The 18,071-nt window shown below is 37.9% G+C and overlaps 1 protein-coding gene across 1 annotated transcript; it reads right to left on the reverse strand.

Moving 5' to 3' along the window:
• Positions 1-9,351: 9,351 nt before the first annotated feature.
• LOC115234537 lies at positions 9,352-17,427 on the reverse strand. Its single transcript, XM_029805700.1, has 2 exons — positions 16,148-17,427; positions 9,352-11,556 (listed from the first exon to the last, which is right to left on the reverse strand). The coding sequence occupies exons 1-2, from the start codon at positions 16,367-16,369 to the stop codon at positions 10,243-10,245; spliced, it is 1,536 nt and encodes a 511-aa protein (XP_029661560.1). The 5' UTR covers positions 16,370-17,427; the 3' UTR covers positions 9,352-10,242.
• Positions 17,428-18,071: the final 644 nt, after the last annotated feature.

An 18,071-nucleotide genomic window follows, 5' to 3' on the forward strand; every position in this document is an offset into this window, starting at 1 on the left:
GAGATAAATATTGGGGACAGCCGGAAAAATTTCTTGCGACTCTTTTACTATGTAGCTCTGATCAAATCTAGAGTGAATTCATGAGCTCTCAGTATATGTTAATCAACCGTGTGTGTTCATATACTTAATATAAAGTAATCTTACATTGATATATCTTTGCCAAAACTGCGCGTATCTGTTAATTTAACGGCTTTATATATCCAGTAAGATCTATGAAAAATTAAATGTCAATTGATATTTGTGGAACGAAATACTAACAATCAATTTTTGACGAAATTGTCTTTGAAATTTTTCATTTATGTATCAATTCTATAACAATTACATTAAAATTTCCTGTCCTAATGTGCTATTATTGTAATTTTACAACTTGACAATTCCATCTACATAGGATTACTTTTTGAAACTATTAAAATACACTAAAAAAGATAGTAGAAGATATATAAATAAATATATAAAAATATGTATTAGTACGATACAAATTTATGTAATATTTTACAATCATTATACACTTTTTTTATATAGGAGAATTAGAAAAAAAATTTCAAATTACACATTTCGAAAACAATATACGAACATAATTGAGACAATTAAAGTCAGATTGTGATTCTTTATGATATTGACACCAATAGTTTCAGAAATGATTAAAATCGGGAAGCTTTTTATACGAACAATGTTTCCGAAAGACAAAACTTAATCTTCAGCTAATTTAAAATAAGGTTCATATTAAAATTTTATTAAATTCACTTTTAATAAAATTTTAATTTAATGAACCTTACATTAAGATATTTAATATTTAAATTTTATGGAATCGATTATATCTCTTGAGAATATTATTAAGAAAGCATCAATTATAAAGTCGTCAGAATTTGTCATCAAAGTTGTCATTAAAACAAAATTAAAACCATAAATTGTGTGGTGAGACATTTCCTATCATAAAATCTCAAAGATTTTATTCTTATAATTGATTACATAAGCATATCTTTAGATACACGTGTCAACATAATATAAATTATAATGAACAAAGAGTTAAACTATAATCAAATGTTTTATCTTGACATCAGTTTGTCAGAGTTTGCTCTTTAAAATTACTCTGATAGCACAGCACACTCCAAATACATATATTAAAATGCAAGATATATACATATAAAGCGTTATATAAGGATGTGTGAATAGGATTGAAGGGTGAATCGCATTAACAGTTAAGGATTTATATCTCAGAAATGTGACAAAGTATTATAATTGATAAATCTCCTTTTTTATTCAAATAATACATTATAAAAGAATTTCACATACACATACACATACACAAATTATTCTTAAAAGAAGTAAAAATGGTGGTATCAGAAAGCAAATAAAATTTCTATTAAGCGAAAATGATTAAAATTGGAAATATGAAAATATATTTATTATAAATTCAAACAACAAAGGTAAAAAAATAGCAAAATATAAGATTTGGCAAAAAAAAAAAAGATAAATACGAGATAGACAACTATATTAACTTCACAATAAAATATTTTATTATATACGTTTTTTAATTGTGTACTTTATACTATGGTATTTTAAATTTTTCATAAAAATGGCAAGTTTTACATTACGTATATATAGACATGTCACACGGTCCTCATACTTTTATGCGTCTAGGATCTCGAAACATCTCGATCCGACCGTGCGCAGCGTAACATAAACGGCCGAAATCTCATTCTCGAGCTTTGCGGTAGTTAATCCCCGGTACGACGTGCGGCTCTCACTATTCGTCACATAGTCGAGCCGAGTCAACACTCGACGTGTGTTTCTGGCGGTATAAAAAATATGCTACTCTTTCGTGTAGACACACTCGCTCCACGGGGGCCGAGAGCGGCGCGGCGATCCCACACAATATTAATAAACCTTCTCTCTTTCGAGCCGCTCCGAGAAACCTCTCTCGACTATCTCTCGGTCCTTTTTTCGGCCGAGCCTCGGTAAAAGGGGCCACGCCGAAACGAGAATGGGCGACCGAGACTTCCAGACAGCGTGGCTCTGGCATGGTCACAGGTGTGCCTTCGGGCGCGTTCGCTTCGACTGCACGCACACATATATACACACACACACATACAGAACAGACAGACAGACAGATAGACAGACAGACACTCGCACACTCGCGCGCACTGCCGAACATGCGCGTATCCAAAAAGCCATTACTTGTTCAACGTTACATTGTTCAACCGCGGTGTCTTTCTTCGCCGTAGTTTCTATCGAGGCGGCGCGATTCGCGGCTCGGGTATATCGACTTTTACTTTGACTTTTATCACGAATCTCTCTCGCCCATCCTCCTTCGTATCGTACCGTTTCGAATTCGTCGCGAAATTTGGCCGCGAGCGCCGAAGCGGTTAGCCCTTTAGTTCGGATCGGAACGCGGCGCGGAGCGGAGCGGACAACAAAAGCGACGTTAAAGCATTCGGTCCGTCGGCAATTTTTTCTGGTTCGATTTTGCGGCGGAGGCACCTCTCGGTGAGGAATTCCATCCATCAGTCGGGCCTAGATTACGCCGCGTTAGTTACAGAGAGAAAGAGAAAGAGAGAGAGAGGAGGAGAGAAGGGAGAGCATGCGTGTGTATACATCGGACGTGTGTATGTGTATGAGAGATGGAGTGTTTCGAGGGGGCGAAGGAGAAGCCCGAATAGAGGTAGAGAGAAACTGGCCCTGGAGTACCTTAAGGCTAGACGCGACGGCGGCGGCGGCGGCGGCGGCGGCCGCGGCCGAGGGAACGAAATGGGCCGAGAGAACGCGGCTGAGGAACAAAGAGAGGCGCGAAGAGAGATGGAGAGCGGTGGGTGAGAGAGAAGCGAGAAACGCTCTTGGGATTCAGGTGTTGATGACCAGACACCGCGCCAGCGCGCGAAGCAGCAACGAAGAAGGCGGCAGAAGCAACGCGCCGCGCTGGCGGTGGCTGAAGGCGGGATGCCTTTCATCTTTTCATCTTTGTCTTGTACCTCCGAGGCTCTCTCGCACATCTTTCCGGCCGAGAAGCGCGGCCTGGAGGCTCTCCCCCTCGCCCGGCCGAGAGATGCGCGTCCCACCGAAAAACCCCGCAGCGGGAGCTCGCCTCGCTGTGTTTCTCCTATAACGTTTCCTAGACACGTTGGCTTTGAATCGTTTCTACGACCGAGAACCGAACTAGGCGGATTCGGAAGCCAATTTTATCGCGTGATAGTCCTTATCTCGCTATTAACGCGTCCAATGACAAAAAAATTTAAGAAAAAAAATTATTTTTAACAAACTATTATATCGATGATATTTATGTAACATTTTTCTTTCCAAAAATAGATTTACGAGAGTCTGGAATTATAGTCGAAATATTTGTGAATATGAAATTTTATTTTTTTTTTACGGTACATTTTCTACAACTATTGTACTTTTGCTCCAAAATACAGTTACAGTACTTTTTATTGGTACCGTTGATATATGTACCGTTAATAAATAATCGCGATCGGACGAGGTGTGCTTATGAAAGAGAACCGCTTATTTTGATTGTACTCTCTGCAACTGAAAGGGTTAAGCAAGACAGAGGCCCATTAAAAAATAAAAAAGATGTCTAAATTATTAAAACTTGTATAAAAGCGATATACAATATACAAGTATATCTACATAAAATTATTACATTTGAAGAATGAAAATGAGTTTAATAAACCTGAAAAAGATTAAACGCATTGTTCACTCGCAAGGGATATTCTCTCGCGCGTTCAAAGTGGAAAGGATCCCGCGAGAGGAACGTACACTCGCGTTACAAAAGAGAGGTTGTCCGTGGCGTGCCGCGGCGAAATTAGCCAAATTCTCCTTCTCCGTTGAATCATTTGAGGTTCCCGTCGCTTCCGTTGCGCCTTTTGTTTACTCGCGGGACGCGAAAGCGCAACGAACTCTCTGCGTACAATGCGGATCCGATATATACGTATCACAATCGGGCATAGAACTTGGACACGCAGCGGTTTAAGGCTCCTCCGGACGATACTAGACAGAGATTCTTGCCAGTTTTAGAAATCAGAGAGAACTGATATATTTAATCAGTTGTATATCAGTTGTTAAAATGTCAAAATTTCTTTGACGTATGATAAAGAGTAAGGATTATTAATTTTTCAATTTCGGAGTCAATTTCTTCAAAAACGAAATCTTATATGAAAAGATTTGGATCTTATTTTTTTTTTCTCAAAAACAAAATCTCGTGAATGAAGAGATCTTTTTCATATGCATTTTTGATTTATTTCTGCGGGTAGAATTTTTTTTTTCTCAGTTACAGGACTGATATATTTAGATACGTATATCGATACTCGCGCGAAACTTCTGAGACTCGCGATAACATTATATAACAATATCATGAAAATTATATCTACTTTTAAATAAGCATCTAGGTATGCTTGATTTGGGATAAACATCACCTCGTTCGGAGCGGCCTTTACACTGATTCCCAGCCGGAATGTTTGCCTAGTAACGAGTTTGGTTTCGTCGATTTGCACAATGTGTATCGCACCGAGCGTTATCACTGAGTCACGTAATACTCGCGCGGCCCACGTTGCTTTCAATAAAAGAACAGGTTGTTAGAGAAAGAAAAAGAGAGCGAGAGAGAGTATAGGAGTAAAAGAGGAGCGCGAGAAAGAGCGAAGGCAACGATGAGAGGACTGAGAAAGGTAGAGACCAAAGGTAATTCCGTTTGTGTCCCTTTCTATCCCGCAGATCGGCACGTACGCCCCGCCACGGCTTCGATCCTCCGACTTCGTTGTTTTTCCCCGCATGAATTTGCTCGAAGCCTTGTTAAGTCCTTGCTTTCGGTCCGCGTTATAATGGCACAAATAATGACCCGAGCGCGAACGCGCGCGTTCGTAATCTACTAATCTAATCGGATAAACGGCTGACTTTCAACATTGATTTTTCGAATTCTCCTGCTCCGATTTTTATAACACACACACGCACACACATCCTTGCGTTGTTTTAAAAAATTTATTTCACATGTACATCTACATATAAAAGGAAAGTATATCCAAGAGAAACTGTCTCATAAAATTGTTTTAAAATATATACAAAAATATTTATCTATACATATATCTTTATGTCAATAATTATACTATTCAGATTGTTGTGCTTATATTGGTCTTTGAAAATATAAAATAAAACACTTGCACGCGATTGTTAACTGAAGGATAGTGTGTTATACTTATGTCAAAAACTTAAAATTTTAACGTTTTATGAATATAATATTGAATGAGAAAGCAGGAAAAAACATTTCATGTTATATTACTGAATAAATTTTTATTGTGAGTCATTAATACTTGAAAAAATAGAGTCGTGAAATATGATAATCTTCATGTTTTCTTTATAAAAAAATATATAGATTTAAAATATTTTTGCTGTGGGTATTGGACATATATTCATATTAACCTAAACTGCTACTAAACTATTTATAAGTAAACGAAAGAGTATATCAAAACACCAAAAAAATATATTTCCCGAATCTGATATTTTTTGGGCTCTGATTTACCTGCCTATTTTTATCACACATATATTTTATATCTCTAAAATATTTTTATCTTGCTAGAAAAGAGCAAAGGTTTCAAAAACAGGCGTCATATTTATGGCTTATCTCATTGCGATTCTTATTGTAAATATTTTACCGCTAGTACGCGGTCGGCGCACGCTAAATCGAACTGCTGGTTGACGTAAACTACTACTACTCCAGGTGACCTCTAGGTGAGGGACTATACCCTACCGAGAGAGACTTGTTTGCCGAGCGCTGCCTTAACGAGCTTTATTAACGATAATCGATTCGCGTAGTTATAGAGCGTAACGATTGATCGTACGAGGTCGATGTGCCGCTGTTGAGTTCTATCGCGACTGCTTTGTCCATAAATCGTTTCCGATGGAAAGTAATAATGGCGCTCTATCGCGTCGCCATTATTTAGTCGCTTATGACGGTTTGCCAATCGCGATATCTCGTATAATCATGCACATTTTCGATGTCGATCCATTTTACTCTCTTGTAGAATCGAGTCATGGGATACCCGGTAATTCTCGTTGCGGTCATCTGAATCGACGCGTTAATCGTTTGAGAAAGTTTCTCGATATTTCTAAAATAATTAAGATATTTAGCGTGTTTGTGAAAAATCAATAATGTAGGAAATAGCGAATGATATATCTATCATAATTCGATTATATATTTTTAGCATGACAACAATATGTATTACATGTGCGTATTTATTTTTAAATTACAAATTATATTATATAAATCAGAAATATTTTACATACAATTTGAAAGTACATGACGGAAATATTATTTGTTGCAAATCTGACTTGGTAAACATTTCTAGATTTTATTTAATTAAATTCATCACACAAATGTTTAAAATATTCCGAGTTTCATTATCATTCAGTAACCGTTTATGACGCGAGAGAGGAGAATCGATATCAAAAATTATTTACACTCTCTTTCGCACTCTCTGTCTTATACTCCCTTTAGATGTATCACGGGACGCAACGAGACCCACCAACGAGCGTGACTCGCTGAAGTAGTCCTTATTAAATCTTCCCCCGTCTCCATTAGAGGCAGAAATTACGGATAATCCTTTTTATTACGCACGCTACGCGGACTCCCATGGAAGGAGAGCGCAGAAAGGCAGCCGGGTACGTTGAAAAAAAGTCGGGATGGGTCGCGGCCACGGTTCGACGCGGCATGGTGGTCCGCGCTTCCCATTCCCGACAACAAAGCGCTTTTAAACAATCTCCATTGTGCCCGTAATCCCGAGCCATGCGTGAAATCAACACGTTTTTCCACTTAATTGACAAACACACGCCTCTCCGTCCGTGTATTCCCGACGAGCGCCCATCAAATATGACTTTATAACGGTTACGTATCTCGAGAATACGCGTGTAACGAGTAATATAACCATGTTACTTTTCCATAAATGTGCCATTCCGTGCCACACGATCATAGTTTGGAGCAGAAGTGAATTCCCTGAATTTTGATCAGCTTGAGACATGCGTTGTGTATCGTTGTAAGAAATATTAAAAACTAAAAAGTTTCTATTCTAGAAAATTTGCAATGTTTGCAAAGTTTGCAATATAGGAGATATGCCATTTTAAATATTTATTCTTCGAAATTTGTTTTTTCATCATTAAATCGAACTTTTTAAAAAACATCTGTAAAATTGTACTTGTTTTTAAAGTTTGTTCTGTGATAGGTAAGATAAACTTTGCAAATTACTTTGTAACCTCAATGTACATGATATATCGCAAATCGTTTTTAAAAGTTTGTATAATCCTAGAAACTCATTATGCATATTATAGAAAGTAAGAAAAAATTAAATTTTAATTTCTTTATATATTTTAATTTATCTATATATTTATAATATATTTTATATTATATATAAATTAAAAATCCTTTTCTTTCTATAATTTAGCTATGCGCATTCGCATAAAATTCTTATTAGAAGAAGATAGAAACCAAGGATGCGCATAAATCTCGAGAACCGCTTAATTTTGAACACTTGAAGATTTATTAAAACAAATGTAAAATATATAACATTACATATGTATACTATAGTTTATAGTTATATCGACAAAAAAAGATTCCAATTAAAAAATAGATATTTTTGTATCTTTGAAACCATGAAATAAAAGTTGAGAAAAGACAATGCGGGCAGACAATAAGTTATCTTAAAATAAAACAAATTTTCTGTCAATAATTTTCACTTAAAATGTTTAGGTAAAAAAATTAATAAGCAAATGGGAGGATAATTTTTTGTGATATATGCTTATGAAATTTATACTATGGAAGACATTTAAAAAAATCATAAATTCATACAAACACACACACAATTCATATCAAAAATATACAAATCGCCAAGGATTAATAATGTTGAAGGATAAAATTTTAAGGAATTATTCGGTACGAATGAAAGAAAACAACATTCATTTGTAGATATATCCTTATTCTACGTATATATATACAATAATTTATTTCGCTATTAATCGTTTCTACATTTACAAATCGTTTTTACTCGAGTGAATATAGAATACAGATGGATGCGAATGTACGAATGTAACGAGCAGCCTCTTTTTTTAAGGAGCGCGGGATTTTGAATAATTAAATTGGTACAATTAGAAATCGCATTTAGTAACATTATGCAAAAATTTGAACGATGATGCAATTTTAGATTTTACAAATTTTATATCGAGATTTTATTAATCGGATATTTTCTATATAAAAGGAATCAAGTGCATTCGTGTTTACATTTCGATAATATAAATCTAAAATATAAATTTTTTGAGAATTTTTTTCGAGAAAAGAATATACGATGTAGGGCTTCATGTCGTAAAAATAATTTACGACGTAATAATGTGAATCTTAATCTACTTCTCAAATCGAGATGGTTGGGTTTGCTTAAAATTTAGTGTTGTTAATAAATTATTTATATATTAACCTACACATAAATATATATTTACATTTTTACAAAAAAAAAAAAAGAAAAAAAAAACAGTTGAATAAATACGCATGTTGCATTTGTTGTCTGTTGCTGGATTATTATAAAAGATGTATAATAATTCTTTTTACATAAATATTTTTGAAATGTAAGAGTTTTTTTTATAGATTTCTTCGATTGCTTAAATCTGGCACTTTATTCCTTTTGTATAAAATACTCCAATTAAACGTATTACAATATAAAAAAGTAATACTTTGGCATTCATACACAGGGTATGTCACATAAAATATTACAAGATGTTTTCTCCGAAACTATTAAAGGTAGCGAGGATATTCTTTTTGCAGTTTTTATGGTTTGTTGGGACCTTTTAAATGACAGACAGAATACCGCCGCCAATCTTTTAAAAAAAAAAGCGATACCTCATTTTTTTAAAAGGGATAGTATGTTAATTTCTGCATTTTTAAATAGATCTTTTTTTAATATGACAACATTTAGTTAAAACGTGTTTTTCTTCATATTTTGTGCATAGTTAAAGAATTATAACGGAAAATATTTTTCATAACTCTTTAACTACGCAAAATATAAAGAAAATATTTTAAGTAAATATTGTGTTTTATTAAAAAAGATCTATTCAAAAATGCAGAAATTTACATATTATTCCGTTTAAAAAATAAGGTATCGCTTTTTTTAGACTTTTTTAAGAGATTGGCGACGGTACCCTGGCTGTCATTTAAAAGCCCCAACAAACCATAAAAACTGCAAAAAGAATATCCTCGCTACCTTTAATAGTTTCCGAGAAAATAACTTGTAACGCTTTATGTGATACATCCTATATATATGTATTGCAAAGTTAATTTTATATTGTTAATTTTATATATTAAATCTAACGTTGGTGTTTCGTGCTCGCGCCCGCGCCTAATCGTTTAGAGATCGTCTAATTAGTTAATTACATATTTTCGGAGTATCGCGGTTGACAATAATCAACTGACCGCCTTCGCGTGTCATAAAATAGCCGTAGATTACGAGTAACTATAACTGTTAACTGCCCGGACAGCTCGTAAATTTCTCGAGACCAAGCGACTCCTGCGACGAAAACCAATATCAGCAAGCAAAGCTTTTATCTCTCGATAAAAGAAGACGGTATTTACGAAATGAGGAACTCTAACGCGTTGTCTATACGACGTCTCCCTATATTTGCGTCACGTCTACCGTTCGCGGCGAATTGGACAGAGGATCCGCAGCGATTACATCCGATCGATTGCGTCGCGATTCAGGCAAAAAGTATCCGCGCGATTGTCTCGTTTTTTAATCTAGTCGCATTGTTTCGTTGGATAAGACAATGTCGATTTCGAGAAATCGTAAAGAGCAATTTTTCAGACTCGAAGAGATTCTCGCGGATTCTTTTTGACAGATTCTCGTAAGTACAATACATTACGCCTTTGCTTATCTAACAGAACCGAAATGAGCTTCACATATTTCTAAAGATATAATAGAAAAAAATAATATTCCACTTTATATGCACGAATTGGACCTGATTCAGTCACAGCTATAACGAGGAATTATATCTCTTCTCGTTAGAATAGCGAAAGTGTTTTTTGTTTCTCTCTCTTTCTCTTCTGAAGGATATTAGATAAGTGAAGGTGCAATGTATATACACAGGCGTAAAATGTGTCTGTGGAGCGCGGCGGGCACGTCGAAGGGACGTGAATCTTGGAAACGGACGTTTGTAAGACGTTTCGTGAACTTTGTTCGGTTATTCCATCCGATGTAACGAACCGATCAAAACGACGGGCGGTGTTCAGGTGGCGGTGCCGTACGAAGGCCTCTGAACTCCCGTAGTCGCGATCGACATCGTGTACCCGGCGTAAAGCGGTCTCGGCACGAGAAGCGAGGACTTTTTCCCGATCGACTCGTCGGACAATCTCGAGGTAATTTCCTCGTCACCGACACTGGTATTAACACCCACGCCACCGACGTCGCCGTTACTCTCATTGTTGTCGTCGGGCGCGATAATGTTCTCGATGGTGAACGGTTTCTTCACCCTCTTTTCCGTGTTCGCCGTAGTCAGGACGACCGTGGTCGCGACCGGATCCTCGCGAGCGGAGGGCAACTGGGTACGTTCGACCTCCACCACCAGGCTCGATATGGGCGACAGGTGACGATAGGACGACTTGGACGCGTGCGAATTCGGCGAGATCGGCGACGTCGGCGGTGACGAGGCGGCGGTGGGCACGGCGACGCTCCGATAGAGATTCATTCTGGACGACGAGGACGAGGACGAGGGCGACGAAAGCGGCTCCTCCTCGGCGAGCTTGTCGCGATTGTAGCCGGTAATCTCGTAAGTATTCTCAGCCGCAAAGACCGTCTCGTTGTCCCTGCCGGTCGCGGCGACGATCACCGGTCCGTTCTCCAGCGCACGGTCGCCCCGACGCTCGTCCCGGATCTCCCGCGTCACCGGATGAATGGTCTGCGACCTGCTGACGGTGGTCTGCTGAAGGTACGGCAGCTGCGACACCGCGTACGACGGCGAGACCGTCGGGAAGCCGGGAAAGTTCCAGGAAGCGGCAGAATGCAGCAACGCGGCCGCCTCGTATGTCCTGAGAATCTCGTTGCCGCCGTCGGCGCCGCCCGTCAATCTCTGCCTGATCTCGGGTGACAGCAAGTAGTAGCCGGCGGTGACGGCTTCCGGCGCTGCCGGTCCGGCCGGCAGACCGGACGTGCCGTCGAATCGGCCGAAGCTGGCCGCGCCGGCGAAATCGCCGTGATTCGCGACCATCATCCGCCTCTCCTGCATCTCCCAACGGAGGAGATCGTCCCGCAGACGATGGAGATTCGCCAGGCTGAGACCGTTGCCGGGGCAAGTCGCGCCGGTGTCCCCGACGATCCCGCCGGTCGACGCGACCGGTTCCGCGTGGGGCTGCGGCTGCGGCTGCGGCGGCGGCATCGCCGAGGCGAGGGCCTGCAACTCGGACTTGAGCAGCTCTTTATCCGGCTTGTGCAGCTTGAACCGTTTCCGTCGGCGGAGGAGCGAACCGTTCTCGAACATGGACAATGCGGCGGGATGCAGCGCCCAGTAGGCCCCCTTTCCCGGCCGATGCGGACCGCGCGGCACCTGAAATCCGGTCATTCGGTTTATCACGGCGTATCAGCGCCGGACTCGCGGTGTGAAATTCCGTTGCGTCTGGGAGAAGAAAACGTCAGCGTCGTTTCGTCAAAGGTATATCGTATTACTATATTTTTTAGCCAAAATGTTCTCTGTATTAAATTCTTAAAAAATGATTATGTGTACCGTTTCAGAAAAATGCAGTTTTATGCTCGTTAATTTGACAATTCCAGACTGGCATATTTCTACTTTCGCGTGAAAGAAATTTAATTCAGAAATAATTCTCTTGATATCTTCGTACAATAGATTGTATCCGAAACTATGCGTCTCGAATAAGCTAATCAAGTGATTAATAATACGTATACTGATATTCGCGCATTTCACGAAGATTTAATTTTCAATCATTTAAGAGACGCTTTGTACAAAGACAAAATTTATGTTAGCGACTTTGCAAGAAGCTCGTGAAAAGTCACCGCTATACGAACGGTCGAATGGCAGTTCAATCAGCACGCGATGGCAAATAATGTGATAGTAAACAAATTACATTAGATTTCGCATTGAGTCATTATCAATTTTGAATCAAACATTTATTTGTGACGAGTTGCTTTTTGCAAATCTTACTTTAAACTTCTGATGAGAAATTAGAATCACACCAAGAGATACAAGATTCGATGTAAATTTGAAATTGCATTAGTTCAGATCCGCACTTTGATAAACGAAGTGTCACAAACGCCTTTACTTCCGTAAGTAAGCACATTTCACACATAGAACATACGTATTTATATTTGTGTGATATTCATGGATCATAACTTAAAACCATATCTGACAGTTTGACAGCTGTGTTTGTACGAAAGATTAAATATAAGATAAGAAAAGAGAGGGGGGAAAACAGAGATTATACAATATTTACTTATTATAAGAGATCATATAATATTGAACAATAAAAAAAAGTTTTTCACTCTTTGGCAATAGCTATCGACGTACGAATATCAAATACAATGAAAAACAAATCGAGTATTTGCATAATAATCATAATTCACGTGTAATAATAATTGCCTATAATTGACGCAGCACAATAGGACCGGAAACCTCAACCTCGTATTGATAGAAAAATTTGGAATCAGACTCGAAAGTTCAGAAATCCACACGCTTTGATGAATAAAGCGCTTATGGAAGTCGCGCCTTAATTGATATCTTTGATGAGCGATCAAGGATGCCGGTCGTCGGTGGGAACAATGTCTGAGGCAATTACGCGATTCTCGTAAAGCACGACGGCTCATATTACACACTCAGGTGAGTAGCCCATAGTAGTGTTTTTCCCCTTCATCCCTACGGAAAGGCGCCTAGTATCGCGTCGCGTCCACCGCCGATAGCCGATATAAGGCGCAGGCCTTAGCGGCGATTGATGAGCTGTAGAGAGCCGGGGGTTCATTACTTTGCCAAGAACGAACAGGTTTTACATTTAATAACGCGAAACGATTATCTGCCGATCGGCCGAGTTAATTCGATCGGAAAGGCATAACCTGTTGCCCGGACAGATCTCGCGCGCGCAGAGGGAAATATATTGCCGTCGCTATTATTAGTACCACGCCTCGACAAGAGGTCGAGAGACGAGAGATGAGCGAGCTGCGCGTTCGCATCTTTTGCGCCACTTTTCTTTCTACAGTTAACTATGGCAAATCTCGATCTTGAATCGCGTTTACGCGCGAGGCTGTGAAAGAAATATATTCGAATGTTGAAGCAAATTCGAATGGCTTTTATTAAATATCATGGCATCGCGATGGAAAATTTCTTGCCTTTATCGAAAGTGGCATCTGACCGTACTCTTAAAGAACGCAAAGAAAAGTTGCACATAAGATATTTAAATTGTTTAAATATTACTCCTTTTACTCTGTATATTATGCTCGACAACGCAATTATATTCACGTTTTCAGATTACCGTTATCGGAATTTTTTTATACGAATAATGCTTATAGATAATATGTTATAGATTTATTTTTTATGAAATCATATTTTTTTATAAATAAAATATTTTAAAATAATAATGATTATTAGATAATTAAATGATATAATGTCACATTATGGCCACTAAAAAAACAATCATAACCGGAATATGTATTCTATCTTGAAAAACGTATATTTTTAATTTACTTAATGAGGCCGGTAAGATGATAGAAACAGATTCGAAATTTATATAATTTTATCGTTCCAATTTATGGTAATATTCTACTGATATTAAAATGGAATTTATTTCTTTCATTTTATATTATAAATTGATGAAATGAATTATTTTTTATTTATGAATTAATCGATCAATTTGTAACAGATCTCCATTTAAAAAATTTGATTTGATATTTTTTACTACAACTTTTACTATACTTTCGACATTCAAATTTAATTCAAATAACCCTACTCTAAGTAAAGTCGATTTGATATTAAGTAAAAAATATGATTTTATCAGTTTATGCGGAAAAATATTTGTAAAAAAATTATCAGAGTGTAAAATCGTTAAAAAAATTAACTTCAAACTAAAACCGAAGAGAATCGGTTTAAAAAAAAAAACAAATAGATAAAATTACCGCAGCCATTATAATATGTTGTGTGTGCATTTATGCGAATAATTTCATTAGTTAATTCACGATCGATGCCTCTCTCTTCCGGAATAAAATTTCTCGAAAATTTCTCGCAGAGACATTATTACTTTCCGTTTATGGTTTTACGCTTTCTAGCGACGATAATTATTATTCGTTACAAACATGGGCATATACAGGGTAAAATTTGTCCAATTTAAGAAAACAAAGATATTTTATATCCTTTGATAAAAGTATTCTGCCTTTTTGATTTAAGATTGTTTGGTTCAAATTGATTAATTTAAGATTCAAGTGTGAATAATATCGAGAAAATATATGTATGTACATATCTAATTATATAGATTATCATGAGAAAGGAAAACATGGTTTTTTCTGTATCTATTTACATAAATTATCTTGAGAAAAGAAAATATTGTTTTTTTTCTGCAATACGATTTTTCGATAAACTAATAATATAAAATATAAAAAATTAATTGTATTTATGAAATTTATAATTTGTATAAGTTTGTAATCAAAGTATTGCTTCAAATTATGTAATCAAAGTATTGCTTTAAATTATTAAAAGTAAAAGTCTGCTGTGATACTTGTTTTTAAATATTCGAACAAAGCAGTTTCTATCTGCATTCTAGACTTTTGCATACATAAAAATAAAACCTAATGTTCAATAAATAAATTTCAGAATTCGGATTATTTGGATTTTCATGCAGTTCTAATTAAATCCTAATATGTGTGTATTAAATCAATTTTACGTTTAAAATAATATATCTTTTTTTGAACTCGAAACAAATATTATATAAAATAACAAGACCTTTATAACATAATAATCTTATAGTTAATTAATATTGAATTAGAAATTATATCTATAATTGCCTGTAATTCAAGCAATATTTTAAGAAATTTTAAATGTGTATTCTAAATTCTCAACTAATTATATTCTTAATTAATTATATTCAATAATATTCATTTTTTTATAATTCATTATTATACATATACTGTAATGAAAATATTCTTGATCAGTGAATATATCAATAAAACAAATATATTAATCATGGAATACATTATTCATTATGTTATAATAAGTACAATGTAAAGGTTTGAAATGTTGTCACAATTATTCTACGAATAATTATTACTCTTAATATTTAATTATTTTTCCATACGGTCTTTATATCAAATTTTGTAGAAGCTTCATAAAAAATTTACAAAAATTTGTTACTAATCTAGACTGCATTTAAGAATTCGAAATATATGTTTCATGCAGAATCGCAAATCGAAATGTTCTCTGATAAAATACATTTGTGCTTTTGAGATTGGACAAGTTTTGCATTATGACGCGACGTGGACATGTTTGAGAAACTGTTTTACTTTTTTAGGAGGACTCCTCCCAAGAATCGGATGACAGGCGACGAAAGAACCCAGCATTCTTTCGTATAATTTCGAGGAACCGCGTGTAAAACGCGCCATGACGGTGATCGCGCGGTCGCACACGTTGGCAGGTGCGAAACAGATGGCCCGATAATACAACAACCAGACACCTTGCGCGTTGCGTCGTCGCTCCCGGACGAACCCGGACATTCGCGTTGAAAAGGCACATCGCGTCAGTCATAAAAGGTAAGATCCGTTCTCTGTGCTCCATTCGCCACGCTATTCGCGATATCTTGACACTTCGATGCGACCGCGATTCGAGGTGTTGCTTTGACAATATTTAAATTGATATTAAATGATTTGTCATTTTTTTTTTTTTTTTTTTAGATAAAGACCGAAATTACATTAATTCTCGTTCATCGAGATGACGATCATTGGCTTCGCTTTTCTTCATCTCAAAATATGTTTTCTAAGTTTGCTTTTGCAAAAATCAAATCAGTAAGATTATTTAAGACCGTGCTTAACAAAAAAACAATATTTTGCAGCAATCTGGTATTATTGAATCGACGAGTATTATCGGAGAAACTTAATCTCCGGACCAACATCGATCAGAATCCGGCACAGATGATTACGGAGGGACTAACCTTGATGAAGCAATCGTTGAAGGACAAATTGTGCCTTAAAGAGTTCTGCCACCGTCGCGTGTCCTTTCTGTAGTACGGGAAGCGGTCGGCGATGAACTTGTAAATCTCGGCAAGCGGCAGCATCTTGTCCCTCGACGACCATATCGCCATCGCCGTCAACGATATGTAGGAGTACGGCGGTTTCTGATCACCATAGGTATCGCGCGAGGGTCGCGGCATCATCGACGTGCGCCGGGATCGACGCGATACCGAGGAGTTAAATTAGTGTCTCTACGTCACCCGCCTGTCTGGAATCAACGACGCCCTTACACGTTGCTCGACACTTTCCGAGATATTCGCCGATACTCGCGCGCCAGCATCCTCCAGATCGCGAACCGGCGGCGGGAGCACCGGAATAGGAGCTGCTTTCCGAGGACGAGGATCTCCATCGGACCCAACCACGGGGTCCCGCGGTCGGCCGAGGCCCGAGCCCGTGCTGTTGTCGCGCACGTATCACAATATATCACAACAATCCGGACGACGATTTAGATTTGAACACTGTTCCGATCCCGATAAATCCTCGTTACGTTATTCCGTAATTCGGGGAAGAGACCCCCCGGGAGCGCACGCTCAGGCACGCCGAGTACCCGCGATCGCGTCTCCGCGGATACTGCGGCCGATCTATACCCACACCCCCGCAACGGGCTTCCCCTACCCGCGACCTCGCGGCATCGCTGTGTCCCGGATTGGAGGCAGTCGCGGATCGCGTTCTCGGCCGGTTCTCGCTCCCGCTTCGTGCGAACACCTCTACCCAATGGCGCAGTGGGTCTCCCACCTTCCCGAAGGAGGTTTCCGCGACGCGAATAGGGCGTCGTCTATCCATTCGAGCGGATGTCGAGGGCGGGTTTCTCTCTCAAACACCGCTGCTTTAGACCACCTCCTCGAACGAACGGGAACAGCCAATGCGTCGACCAATCCGATCGAGTATCGTGATCGACCTCGCGCGCGCGTTCACCGATACCGTGTATGCATCGCCGAAGTACAGCACCGGGTACATTACTACTATCCCAGCGGGTAGGACTGGGTAGGACGAAGAAAGAAGAGACTTTGTCTTCCGCGCGTCGCGGATCGATTCGCCAGCGTACTTTCGTTCCGAGGATTGAAAGCGATGTAATTTCGCGTTAAGTCTCGTTCTCTCATATTGAAACGGTGGCGTCTGGATCTGTTTGGAGAGCTAGAGTAAAATTCCTTTCTCATTTTGTTTGTACGAGATTAATTGTCATTATTTAATTTTTATTTTATAGTATTCCAAAATTCACACAGATATTCCTTTATTTATCCATCTTATTATTTATTTATTTTTTAATTTGTTTGTTAATCTTCTTTGAAGAATGACAATTTTTTAATTTTACAAAAATATATGTATATATTTTATCTCTTTAACAAAATATATATGTATATATTAATTTTGTAACAATTTGTCTATTTTAATTCCTTAACGATAATGTCGCTGCCATTAGTTTTATAGATAAAAGATAACGATAGCGCCATTGCTACTTGAAATAAAAAATGAACATACCGTTTTCGAAATAATTCGAGATTTACTGAGCAAGGATTAATTTCACATAATAATAAAGCTAAACGAAAAAAAAAAGATTATTGCGAACATTATCGTGTGGTTCCAACAATCAAATCTAGCTGGCAAATTGGCACCGTTTTCAACCCTATCTCGGTCAACCACGCGAGTATCAGCACAACCGTTTTTAATATTATTAGCGATTTTGCATTGCTTATCGAGAGAACATAGGATCAATCTTTTTTCCTAGTTAATATGATCAAACATAATCTTGATCGATGACCGGCGACGAACCTAAAGGTAACAGAAAGAAAGGGGTGGGAGAAGATAAACACCAATCGGAGCAAAGTGTCTTCCTCGCCCGTAGTT

The sequence above is a fragment of the Formica exsecta genome, unplaced genomic scaffold (assembly GCF_003651465.1).
Source record: "Formica exsecta isolate Colony F162 unplaced genomic scaffold, ASM365146v1 scaffold108, whole genome shotgun sequence".
NCBI classification, from domain to species: domain Eukaryota; kingdom Metazoa; phylum Arthropoda; class Insecta; order Hymenoptera; family Formicidae; genus Formica; species Formica exsecta.